General features: G+C 40.5%; 1 protein-coding gene across 1 annotated transcript in view; it reads left to right on the forward strand.

Moving 5' to 3' along the window:
* LOC115040593 (protein TANC1-like) overlaps nucleotides 1-13,900 on the forward strand; it is a 30,719-nt gene that overhangs the window by 3,426 nt on the left and 13,393 nt on the right. The window contains exons 4-11 of the mRNA XM_029497393.1: nucleotides 774-866; nucleotides 2,379-2,509; nucleotides 3,941-4,241; nucleotides 4,937-5,218; nucleotides 9,694-9,810; nucleotides 9,906-10,199; nucleotides 11,032-11,159; nucleotides 12,940-13,171. Coding sequence (XP_029353253.1) covers nucleotides 774-866; nucleotides 2,379-2,509; nucleotides 3,941-4,241; nucleotides 4,937-5,218; nucleotides 9,694-9,810; nucleotides 9,906-10,199; nucleotides 11,032-11,159; nucleotides 12,940-13,171 — 1,578 coding nt within the window. The remainder of the gene's footprint in view (nucleotides 1-773; nucleotides 867-2,378; nucleotides 2,510-3,940; nucleotides 4,242-4,936; nucleotides 5,219-9,693; nucleotides 9,811-9,905; nucleotides 10,200-11,031; nucleotides 11,160-12,939; nucleotides 13,172-13,900) is intronic.

Here is a 13,900-nt window from a genome sequence, read left to right on the forward strand (position 1 = left end):
CAGTATTTAGCGGTGCGAAGTCTGATAATTGCTGGAAAAAAATAAAAAATACAAGCCCAAACTTACCTGAGGTGGCCTTGCCTTGTAGGAAACACTAGGTGACACTATCCTGCAGTCATTCAGAAAAAGGTGCTATTACATTTCACTGCATGCAGCACTGCCTTCTTTTTTTTTCCAGCACAATGAAGGAACATGACGAGGAAAACTACAGCCAAAAACAAAACAAAAGCAAATTATGTCATAGATGATGTTTCCATGTTGGTCATGTAAAATGAAACATTAGACTCCAAGTGCAGCAGCACAGATGGTTCCTGAGTCTGTTCACATGCCGGATTCCAACACAGAATATGATTGGACGAATAAAAAAAATACAGTGTCCTGAAGAATCTGTGCTTCCAAGAACCCCTTAGATGTTCTTGCATAAATTGAGACACACCCACACACATCACTGAGTGAACTGGTGTCCCTGCCGTCTCACACACACACAGACACACATTAGCAGTGTTAATATGTTAAAGAAGAACATCTACGGTACAGTGAATATTGTACTGTTTGAATGAATGCATCGCAATCACATACTGCTTTATACTCCTGGGACAAATTCAAATTCTGCACCACAGATCTCATCTGGGGAGGATTAATCTCGCTCTCTCTCCCTCTCTCTCTCTCTCTCACTTTCGTTCATATCCCTCCCTTTCTCCACCCTCAATCCCTTCCTCCCACCCTGCTTGCTCACCCTCTCTCCCTCCCTTCTCCCTCTGCTGTGGCCAAAGGACGGGTAAAGAAGCTGGAGTATGTTGATGGCTCTTACAGTGCAAGAGAACCTCTTGTCTTTGCCTCGTGCCGTGGCAAGGCAGACCACAGAGGTGAGAACAGGAGTGTATGGGTGTGTATTTAGCATAATGTCTGTTTTTCCAGGTATTGATTACTGAAGCTGAATGAGAATGAAAGAGGGAGAGGTGAGAGGAGAATGACTGATGAGATTAAGGACAAAGTGAATGTTTGTGACCATTTTAATAATATCTGAAAGGCTTTGTGCTAAGTTTTTTTTTTTTTTTTTTTTCTTTTCCCATCAGACGATTGTCATGACAGTTTTGACTGTCCTCAGTATATTATTGAGTGTGTTTGTTTTATCTTCAATGTTTGCACAGACTTCTCTGCATTGTTAGTTATCCAGTTGTGCTTATATTGAACTAATAATAGATAGCAATAAATATAACCCAATCTTAGTTAGCCTTTGTGTTTTTCACTAGAGGAGTGCCCGTAGGCTTAACAGATTTTATGAAGCATCTTCCATCGCGGTTGCCAGGCACCTCTCAGCTTCCCGTTTCCAATGGCAACTGCTAGGTGGTTTGATGAATAGTACTGGACATTCAGTGTGTCCTCATGTTACTCCCGATTGGATCGCAGTGCTGAGTAAATGCAAAGTTTTCTCTCCTCCCCCTCTCTGAAATACACACCTACCCTTCCTGCCCAAGTCTTCAGCATCTTTCAATGTGTGATGTGAAAAGAATACTGACAAAGCCCTGACTGTTGCACCTTGTAGAACTAAAGTAACCAGCCTTGCCTCTCAAAATTGACCTTGATCATCTCAATGCTAGGCTCATATTTGTAGCTGAAAGGGGATGAATGCAAGGGCAATGTGATGCAGAATCTTCGAAAAGGGATGCAAGCCAGTAAGACAAAATGAGAAAGAAGTGCAAAATGAGCGTAATGTCTAAATTCAAAGATGTTAGTGAGGAGGAGTGAGCTGTTCTTCTAATCTGTGATGTCCTGCCAACCTGTTTATATTCCTGCTTAATATGCATCTTACTCAGCTGATAACAGTACATAGATGAGGTGGAAGAACAGAGAAATGTATTGCTGAGCTTGTTAAAGCACAAATATTGAAAATTGTGAAAGCCTTATTCTGCGGAGGTGGGTGTGGACCTTGGAGGAGCTGGGGTTGGAGGTCAAGGCTTCAGGGAGCCTTAAACAGTGATAAATGAATGCAGCAATCTCTCCAGGAGCAACAGCTAAGGCAGAGCTAAGGCACTCCTTTCTGCTCCAGAGTCGACACCAAGCTCATTGAAATTCACAAACCGTCTCTCAACTTAGAGCACCTGGCAGGCGTGTGCACATAGGCAAACTCACAACCTCACACAACCTCTTACTGCTGCCTGAACCAGGAACTGGAAAGCCACGGTCTGTGCATTCATAAACAGGGCAGCTGGGGCTCTGCTGACCTGTGGATGCATACGTCTTTCACACGCTGCTACAGATGCTGCTAAGCAAGCTGAGCAAAAACAAGAGCATTAGTTAGATGGTGATTTCATAACAGCCCGCCATGCTCCCATTTTCTTCTTAATCCGGGTGTCTTGTATGTGTGTGTCTTTCAGACCTCCACGTGGAGCCACAGCAGGGCTCCTCACTTTCTACCCAGGAACTGATGACCAGACTATGTTTCTTATTGGGAGAAGCAACAACCGGCACTGCTAGCCTTCCTATGGAGGGAAGGAGGGAGAAAAAGGTGGGTGCCAGCATATTGATTTCTTGGTTTTTTTGCTGTCATGTCAAGTGAATAACGATTCATGGTCTTTTAGTCCTCATATTTCCAGCGTTATATAAACATTTTTTTCTAAAACATTACACACTTAACATTCATCAAGTATTCTAATTTGAACTGTGTAGTGCTAAAGGTGTTAATTACCTTGTGATTAATTTGACCAAAAATGAATGAAAACATACTTTAAAGCATTATTAATGGTGTTGCTGTGCTTCCATGGAGCTCTCATTTCTATGCTCAGTGCCCTTTTACTTTAACCTCCTCTGTATGAGAGGGATTTTATGTGCTTATGTCTCTCCATCTCTATGCCTTTGCATTGCTCAGCCTTGGCCCATTTTTTCAGCCTCATTCCACCACCTGAGCTCCAGATTCAGTCAGTTTCACAGAGATAGCGAGGCTCATATGAGGAATGTGGGTTGTCCTGGCTAAGATAGATGAGGCTCTGGTATAAAGGGAATAACAGTGAGCTTTTTCAACTTTGCTGCCTTGTCTTCTGTGTTGCAGAAATGTTGCATCAGTAATGAGGAGGTATGAAAGGTACATGATTAAACTACAAGAATATATATACATATATAAAACGTAAAAAAAAATCATTTCCAGTTATTAGCAAAAATTCTCTGAGCATTATACTGCCTTTCGTTGGTAAAATTTGAGATATTAATAATTGCAGCAATTTAAAATCTACGCTGTAAGAACAGCACATTGGAAAACGACCCAACACAAGAAACTCTAGCCTAAACCTCTCTGACAGACTAATATACTAAGCTCTTAATATAATAATATTAGAAAAATATGGTTTATTGCAGGGCTACTCTAGTATGTAACAAAATATTGTATGCAACATCAGAGTACTTTTTCAACATGGCTATGATGTTTTCCACTGCAGCAAAACATTGCCTTCAAATCATTTGGTGTTTTCTTTTCATTGAGTTCCTCCAAGTTGCTTTCCAATACACAAACGGTGTAAACATCCTTACACAGGAGCACACAGATGTGTTAGTTTCAGCTAATGCCTTATGTCCCATTTCCTCAAACCTTCCTAACCACGCTAAATTTGATGTTGTGTCCATTGGATATTTTATTTTTAAAAATACATCTTGTCATCTGTCAAAATTTGCGACATTTAATTTAGCCCTTGAAAAAATACTTTTGACTTTTAGAGTTGATTATAAATGTCTTCAGTGAGTGATTTTTGTTTTCCATTAAACCAGCCATCATTATGCACTGCAGGGAAAATCTTTGTGCACATTTACAGCCATAAATACTAGTATTTTGCTTTCTGTTGCCCACGTTTCCTGCCTGCGCTCATGTCCCAAAATAATTTTTTTAAATATATCTTAATGTTGTTATTTTATGGTCTTTGATCATTTGTCTACGTATTACTCTGATTTCCAGTGTGACACCTCTGCCCAGGGGGGGAGTCCTACCTCCACTCTGACCTGCAGCACTGCCTCCCCCTGTTCAGAGAGCCCCTCTTCCACCCAGAGCACCAGTGCCGGAGGCCAGTCTTTAGCCCAGCCATTATCCTTACCTTCACCGCAATGCAGCTCCAGCAACAGCCCTAGTGAGACCCTCTCAAAGCCTGTACCCAGCTCTGCCCCTGGTCCTGCTCCAGGCCCCATCATCGGGAGCAGCCCCGGGCCTCTGTCTCAAAGCCCCACCTCCACCCTGGAGAGCAAGGACAGTGGAATCCTTGGTGAGAGTTGCTGTGGTGTATTTTCAGGCCAAGGTTTTGAAATGAGGTTTATCCATATTATCGCAAAGCATGACCAATAGAAAAGCTTAGCTATGCATCTCGAGATGTGAAAAAAATAATAGATAAAAAAAAAAGCATCAATGGCCTATTTAACATGTGGAAATACTTGCCCTCTCAAAAATCCCAAATATGATTGTCACTGAATGGCCACACCTTCCCATGTGGTGACAGGAAGTTAGATGCAGCATCACTTAGTTTTAAGTCCTTGTCAAATGTGAACTTCTACCCCACAGCTAGTTTCTCCACATTGCTTGTGCCACTTCAGCCTCAAGGCTTCAGCTCCCTCCTGTCAAAACTGGGACACTGCTGTCTTTGTTGCTTATGGGTCTAATTCTCCTAAAATAGGACACTCTTTTCTCTCTAAATAGAGTTTGTATTTATAGTTAAATACAAAATGGCAACGGTCACAAAAGTACAATAAAACTTGATTGATGATTGATTGTGATGATAAAACAGGCGAGTGTATGGTATTGTTGATTGAGCAAATGATTTGTTAAGGCAACCCTTTCATTTTGGGTCAAGGGTTTTGGTTTCGTTGATAAGGAAATGCATGTAAGCCATTGCATTTCATATGTTTTTTGGTGGAAGTACAACTTTGTCTTTTGATACCTAACTTACAATTCCTTGTGATACAGCAACCAACACAAGTTCCTCTGAGAATGAGGAGCGCTGTGCCACCAGTGGAGTTCTGACGAAGGATGACGGCCTCGGAGGCAGTGCTGGAGTAATGGGCCATACACACGAGGACCGCCACACTGGGCCAAGCAGGGACAATCTGACTGCCCAACCAGATGAGGCCTTAGCTAGAACAGACATCATGGAGTCCAGGACTCCTCCAGCGCCAAAAAGACCCCTCCCACCACACCACGCACACAGCACTTCTTCCCTTGTGATGCCGCGTCCGAATTCTGTGGCAGGTATGTTCACCTTTTTCTTGCATGTTTATTTTTCATTCCGCAATCAAAGGGATAGTGTGACTTTTAATTGTGACTTTTTAAACTTAATACACAATTACAAAAATAAAACACATATATTCACTTAATTTTGGCAGTGTGATGAGAAATCTGATACCAGCCTTAGTTAATGTGAAGCCAGGTTCAGTTGACCTTTAGCTTAACATAAGAAGTGGAAACCAACCAATCCACTTGCCAGCACTTGTAATGCTCACAAATTAACAGGTTAAATTTCCTAGAGTTGATTAGCAGGAAGTCACTGCTCGCAACCAAAAAACAGTCCCACACATGACACCCCGTTAAAAACACCATGTGTCGTTTTTACACTTCCATTTTTTTCAGTTATACAAATGAGAGATAATGGTTCAATTAGTGAGCTACAGTAAGCTTTCATTATGCTGTAGATGAAGCAGGTTAATGAGCGTATGAATGTGACAGCTGTGACTTGGATGACTAATTATCAGCCTGAGAAATATTGACTGAATGACAAATGAATTGATTAGATTGTTGACTTGGCATTTTCCAGCTATTCACCTGATGCAGAGAATGCTAACTAAACTTCATTGTGCAATTGGCGGGTGCTTTGCTTATCACTGAAGCTCGATGCACATGGCGAGCAGCACCGGTTAAATGTCCTGGGAGGCCTCCAGTTGCCATAAAAAGCCCTCCCCCCTCCCTCTCCAGTCACGATCTTTGCTAGTACACAAGGCTCTTTTTCTTCCCTTATATGTCAGTTCATTTGTAGGGGGAGCAAAAGAAGAGATTCTCTAAGGAGTGGATTCACAGTAACGCCTGCCAGTTTCTGTCAGCTGGTGCTTTCATTTAGAGACTCTAGATGGATTTCAGAATAAAGATGAAGTGAGCCACATACTACTGAAGCCATTTTTACTCCACATGACTGAAAAATCAGAACACATATACGATATTATGGGCATACATTTGGCAACAAGAGATAACAATAAACTTTAATTATTCCCAGATAGAAAAGTCTTATGGTAGCAATTCTGTCAGGCCTCAACATAGAAAGATTACAGATGAGCGCACAATGAATGTAAGGTTTAGAAACAACATCCAGTACTTAACCTCCTGCGAGCTTTTATTTGGTCTGCACTTGCATGGGCTTATTGACCATTTTGATTTTACACTGATCATTGTAATGTGCTTTGGCGACCACAAGTTGACAGACACAAGTGTCCACAAATGAGGCTTAAAGGTCTAAATTAATCAAAATTAAGTATATTGGTGAAGAAAACCTAAAACCTATTCTAAATGAGAACGCAGGTGGTTAGGAGGAAAAAAATTCACCCCAATGCTGTCTTAGATAATGTATTGGTGTAGTGTAAAACGTAGCCTATTGTTCTCAAAATTCCTGAGATGATGCAAATTGTGTCTGTGACCGGGTTTCGTGTTTCAACAACCCCAAGTGCGATAAAGCAAGCCATTTTGGCAAGAAGCAAATGATATGATGATTCATTTTCTATATTTTTTTTAAGGAGTATTTGAATGAGTAAGTCCAAGCAGTCTGTCATTACGGTCTAAGATGCTGTAGAAGGAGCCTGTTTGGGAGAGAGTAGGAGAACTGGATAACATCTATCTGTCAAAGGGTTAAGGAATTGACTAACCAGTATTTCGAAAGTTCACTGATATATAACAGGCCAGTCGAAGAATGGCATTGATTGTTTCATCAAACTGTCAGAAAGTGAATAAGCCTATTTTCCAAATGTCAAACTGTTCCTGAGGTTGACACGTGCCAGATGTGTTTTACATCATTGAATTGTTCTGAGGCTGATGCTCTAAGTGATGTCGGAGGCTTGGGCCAGGGCTGCAACGTTGACCTTTCAAAGAAATGAAGGATCAGCAAGGGTTTGTCGAGTAATCAACCACACTGTCATCAGTAGGCAACATTATGGCTGCCAGCGAGTGTGGGCTAGGTGGTGGTGAACGGGGACTCATCAAGCTGGACTGTCAATGGTGGAGGGATGAGCTGTGACAAACTGTCTGGAAACACATTTTAATTCTTCAAGTGTATCTTTGCTGCACTTGGCCATTTAGCCTGGCTGTCCTTGTACACCAATCTTTCTCATCCCTCCCCACCTCCTTCACACAGTTGCTGCAGACTGTTGTCCATCCTCTTACTATGGAGGTTCTTTCAATCCTAAATTTTCCACTTTTCTATTTTGTTCCGTCCTCCATGTCACCATTTTACCTGTTTCAAGGGAACGTTTTCAGTGCTCTAAGATTTATTTGTCCGTCCCCTATCTATTTTCCTCCATCCTAATTATGTAGTTCTCACTGTTATCGATTTGTCTTGCCTTAGGAAGCTCTTTGTTGTCCACCACGTACACCACAGGGCATGTTTTGTGTGGTCTTAACAACCCTATAATTTATAATAAATATAATGAATGAATATAAATATAATGATGACTACATCTTATTTTGATCAGTGTCGAAAGGGTGGTGGAACTGTACGTACCATAGTATTTTTATAAAGCTCTCCTACTCCTAATAAAGACAAGGACATTATGGTCCAGCATTCCACTGCATAGTAAACGTAATGTCAGTCAGGAGAGTGCTAACTCATTTAATCTTTGTACGGGGCACAGCTGACCGTGGACTGATTTGGTGATTTGTCATGACGAAGGATTCTTAATGACGTTGCTGGCCTGTGGCCATAATTGCTGAATTAAAGCTTTAAGCCCATAACAGCTCAGAGCTGCAGCTCTGTCAGATGCTCTGAGATTACCAGTGACTGAATTTAACATACAGCAGATGATGATAGTAATGTGAAGTTATGATCTGCACCGGGGGCGTTGCTTCCTTATCTACTGTCTGCTCTCCTGGTCCATGTACATTATTTTATAAATTAGTGCTATGTGACTCAGGCCTTTTTTTATCCCACTCTGAAAGGATTAGAGGCAGCAGTGATGCCAGATTTTCAGATTTTACAGAGGATTTTATTCATTTATTTATTTTTCATATTAAAGCAATCAATGGATAAAATAGGCCAGCCAACGAACTCTTTAATAGTTTTTCTGTCTGACAAATTTTTCCACACATTTTGAGTTTGTTTTTTTTTTTTTTTCCCCCCCAGTGCAAATACTTAATATTTTAGTGTTCATGTGATAATTTAATTCCATCATTTCAATTAGTATCCATCCTCACATGTAACACAAATACATTTATCAGAGCCAGAAGAATCAATGAACACAGGCGCTTCTGCTATAAAATCTTTCAAATTCTTAACCATTTTTCTTTCTGTTTACAAATACCAATATTTATCTCTGGAGAGGTATTTTTGCAAGTTAAATGCTTTTTAATATAGTAAAATTTTCCTTTTTCAGGCCTCCTGATATGTTACTTTCTGGGAAGTGGTACTATTTTTGTTTAATTTCACCCATCTCAGCTCTGTCTCACAGGTAAATCCTGGCAATTAAATAGTCATAATTGCCAGAAAAGCAACAAAATAAATTATAAATAATGCAAGTAAGATGTTCTGCACAACCATTAAATAGAATCTAATTACGCTTTGCTTTAAAAAGTTCATTCACTTGTGTCTGGAATAGTCTTGAGTTGTTTTTTTTTTTTAATTCATCTTGTGTGTTGTGTTTCAGCCACCAAGTATTGCTGCAAAACCACCACACTACATACTCAAAAATGAATCAACACGTCTGTGACACAACATTAGAAATTTGTCATGTTTCACAAAGATTGAATTGTCCCAATTCCAGGGCTGTTGCACTTGACCACGTTTCGTTGCGGTGGGCTTTCTATTTTTTTGTCAGCGTGTGATTTCATGAATAATGACATGGTGTAATAGCAGAAATGGAATATTAATTTTGCAGAAGACCACATTTAGGAACCTTTTGAGTAACAAAGCATTCTTTTTTTGTTTTTCAATATAGTCCGCATTAAAAACTCTAGAAAATAACTTGAAAACTGCAGAAAGTGTTCCTGGCTGACCTGTAAACTCTGTAGTGTGAGTGGGAAGGTAGCGAGGTGAATGTAGGCGTAAAAAGTTGTTTCTTGCTTTTCTGTGCCACAAGTTACTTTTATTCTATGATTTTGAATTTTATGTGGCTTTGGTCATTCCAATGATGTGTTACTGGCAGCTCATGCATTTTTGCATTGCAGCTGGCACTGTGTTTGCACTGATTGTCACAAATTTCATGTTGTGACGTCGAGCCAGAAAATCTAAACATTTGGCCATTTCACACTTGCATTAGCTGGAGATCACACGTTATGAGAAAAATTCTCCCCCAAGGTCACTAAGTGTCTATCATTGAGAGCAACAACTGTTTATGCCTCACGTCTCCATGGATACAATAATTGACTCTAGCAATGAATGTGACACTTGTATGGCAGGCATGCGAATCCTTGCACATTTCCTGCATCTCTCTCTAACACTTTCGATCTATTCCCCATCCGTTCTTTCTTTATAGCAACCAGCTCCACTCGCCTGGAGGATTTGAGTTTTCTGGAAAACCGAAGGGCTGCTGGACATAGGGGCTTGGTCCAAAAACACAACACAGCTGGACGCATAAATGATGACTCCAAAGGTATTTTGTGGCTGAAGAAACATTTGCAGAATTGTGTGTAGTTACTGTTTAATGTCCTAAATGCAGCTTTAAATCTTTACTCTCAATCCATCAAGGGAGATTGGTGGCATTCAGACAAGCTGACATAATGCTTAAACCACTGCTGTTCGAAGTCCCTGGCATCACCACGGAAACTCCTTTTGTTGGCCGGGATTGGCTTTTTGCACGTCTGGAGGAAGTCCTGAAAAAGACGAGCAGCTGTGAAGGGCGCGGGGCTGTCGTTGTGGGTAACGCAGGATCCGGCAAAACTGCTATCATCTGGCGGCTGGTGACACTCAGCTGTCATGGTGTGCGCACACCACAGGGAGGACCCAGCATCCATCACAGTCCGAACTCCTCCTCCCCTAAATGTAAGCCCTACCTTTGTTCTCAGCAGTGCAATATTTTTGCGCAGCTGTCAAAGAATTAACATTAAGGACGCAGTAAAATTTAACAAGTTGAATTAATTTATTGTGCGCTGCAGTAAAGTCAGATCTGTGTAAAATAGTGGAAGAAGAACCACTTTTTGTATGGACTGAGTAACTGGGTCACACACTCTTCTTTCAAGTTCCCCACTGAGTTTTTCTCTGCTGATTGCGGTTGTGTAAGGGCACTGAGATAGTTGTTTTGCTTTTTCTTGCTTTCAATGGGTGGAAATGAAACTATTATTTGTCTGGGGGGGATAAAAAGAAAACCTTACAATACAACCAGTTTTTAACCATAACACCATAAATGCACGTCACTTGCTGTGACATTTTTTTTGGACTAAAACATGAGACACTGGAAGAATAAGTAATTCAGATGATGTTATATCACCTACAGCAAAAGCAAAACTATAGTGTTCACAAAGCCATTCATTTTTCAGCATTGTTGTATTATTCATTGATATCTGTACCGTGTTGTCATTTTGATTAAAATTTTTAGTAGGGCATAGCATGGGGTGCAAGAAACCTAGAAATATCTCTGCACTTTTTCAAACAAACATTCTCCCTGCTGTTGAATATGATTGTACTTAATGTCATAGTTATCAGTCTTGCTTACAGATGTACTACTTAATTGAAGCAGTTTAATTTTGCTTCCTTGTAGACCTCACTCCTGACTTCCCAGAGCTTACACCAGAGACTGCATCTAGCTGGCGTAAATGGCAGCTTTGCATTAGTTGTTGTTGTTGTTGTTGTTGTTGTTGCTTTGTGCTCTGCACAGGTGGGGACAGGCAGGGTAAAGCAGCTCCCAAACAGCCAGCTGATTCCCAGCCCAACCAGAGTGCTGCTGCAGGAACAAGCAATGGTACAGCACAGAGGAAGGAGGCTGTCAGATGCTTAGCTGCCAAGGTACTGCAAAAAGACCCCAGTTTGTCTTGCTGTAATTGTGAGGAGGCTCACAGTTAGAAAATACCCACCATTATTTATCGCTATATTAGACACAAAGGTGAAGCCAGCAGACAGTTAACCTGTCTGACCATAATGAACCTACAGTAGCACCTAGCCTCTACAGCTCAGTATCATGTGAACTTGCATTTCTTTAATCTCAATATTTCTTCAATATACAATTTCTTTTTTGGCCCTGAGCAGGTGCCAGAGGAACATAGCATCCCCAAAATTTTCCTTCCTTTTCCTTTTACATACTACTATCAATTTACTGACCTACTTAACCTAAATCTATTTTTAATGTTAAACCAAACTCTTTGAAACCAAACATCAGCATTTTTTTAAACACAGTCAATATGAATATAATAAAGCTTTTATTTTTTCATTGCTTAATTGCTCCCCACAAATGTACAAAGACACTGCACATAACCAAACAGCCCAATTTTGTGCCGTTATTATTAGTCAGACTGCTGACTCTGCATTTACAACAGGCATAAGGAGGACATTCTGTGTACATGAGAGAAATGCCTCTAGATTTACTGGTTATGGCTGCTCTGTTACCACTAAAATTTTTCTTTTCCGTCTTTTTCTTTAAGAGAAATATAATACAACCTCATAAATAGTGCTGCAGGGAGTCATGACTGTTAAAATTCTTCACAAAGCACTGAAAAGGGATGAGTTAAATGTGATAAATCCATCTGAGTATTGGGTGCACGTAGAGCAGGCTGCTGATTTCATCACATCGATGACATGGAAGCTTCTAAATTTACTAACTTGGCCTCAATAAGGGTTTCCATGGGAACTAGTCTTGTGGTGGTGAGGGTGTTCATCCAAGTACAATAATTGATAATGCGGCTGCATACGTAGATCTGAGACTTACCTAAGTCTATAAAGCCAGAAGTTGTACTGCTGAAGATGGATCTTTCTTTGCAAAAATGTTATGAACTGTTAAAAGGGAGATAGTTGCCATTTATTCCAGTTTGTTTTTCAGTTTGACCATAATTACAAAAAATCCTTCATAAATGGCCATATGTTTAATTTCTCAAGTTCTTGTTTACCATTCAGCCTGGGTAAATGTGGATAAATATATATGAATAAATATATTTTCACTGCTTGAATTTTATTCATACTTAGTAGTACATGAAAACAAGATTGTGCTACTAACTATCTGTAAGATTTTTCCATTTCCAGCACATTTTGGTTTTATTTTATCATAAACCTTATTGTTTTTACATTCACTGATATTAGTCTTTCTAATGTCTGAACAGTCATGCCCTTTGAACAGAACAAACATCATCATCTGAATTCATGCAATAATATTTGTTCCCTTCTCTTCTGACAGCCAAGTCATCCATGGGCTACAAACTACAGTATTGACTGAATAGTAGACTGGGTTACTTTGACTGACTCATAACTCACTCACAGATACACAAACACAGACTCAATGATACAATAAGCTTACCTCACCCTTTACAGTCATGGCAAGATATCAACTGAGTATAAATGTTGTAGTTGTAAAAGCTGCACTCCTACAGAAAAGTGACGCATTTTGTCTTTTGAACCTTTGCTTTGTATTTACACGCAGATAAAACTTCCTTTGATATGCATTTCCAACCCAACCATTAGCAGTCACACATTTTTAATATATATTTGAATACAGATATTGCGTGTTTAGCAGATACAAATTTACATTGCCCTCCTTTTCATTTTCTGTAACTCTTCACCTGTCTCTCTCTCCTGCCAGGTGGTAGCTTACCATTTCTGTCAGGCTGACAACACCTACACCTGCCTGGTACCAGAGTTTGTGCACAGTGTTGCAGCCTTGCTGGCCAGAGCTCCACAACTAGGTGCATACAGGGAGCTCCTGGTGCAGGAGCCTCATCTGCAAAACACACTCAGCCTGCGAGCCTGCGTTCAAGACCCCATTGCTGCCTTCCGAAAGGGTATCTTGGAGCCTATAGTCAGCCTGCGCAAGGGTAATGAACTGTGCATGCACACGCACATGCACACACGCTTGAAGATCGATGTGATAATGTGATATTTAAATTTAAAGGGCCTTTAAAGTTTAAAACAGTATCAGTTTTAAGGTGGAAGACTGTCTGCTTCCCTCACCCTGCAATTACGGGCCTTGCTGCTATCTCCTGTGTGAAATAGCTCATTAATGACTCTGTGATGAGGCCATAGATTATTTTCTCTAGTTAAGGTCAGCGATTTGAAACACCACAGTGTGAAACAGATGTTCGGTCATTTACATAGGAAATGATGACTGTTATTTTTGCCCCAGTGAATCATCAGCATCCTGCTGGATTTCAAGGTCACAAAACACTCTGGAGAGGCCGTGAACATTTGGAACATATTTGCTTGCTCAGATTCAGTTAATCAGCCAGAATGATGTGTTGTTATAGCCTGGGCCTCTACAATATGAGCAGAGGTGTGTTTTGTCTACTCCATCTCTATTAAGCAGGTTAGTAAAAAATGGAGAGCTCTTATGACTGAGTGTATGAGTCCCAACAGGCTTGCAGGGAAGCAGTGACAGCTGAGATGATGGGAAACATGATGGATAAATCCTGTTTTGAGCTAATGAACAACAATGGCCTCTGGCTCCTTTAGCAGAATTGAATAAATAATAGCAGGTGGTGCTTTTCTCAGCATATTCTTTGCTGAAAGATGCACCACTTTTTTTTAGTCATGAACACAAAGTTGTG

Source organism: Echeneis naucrates, chromosome 3, assembly GCF_900963305.1.
Source record: "Echeneis naucrates chromosome 3, fEcheNa1.1, whole genome shotgun sequence".
NCBI classification, from domain to species: Eukaryota; Metazoa; Chordata; class Actinopteri; order Carangiformes; family Echeneidae; genus Echeneis; species Echeneis naucrates.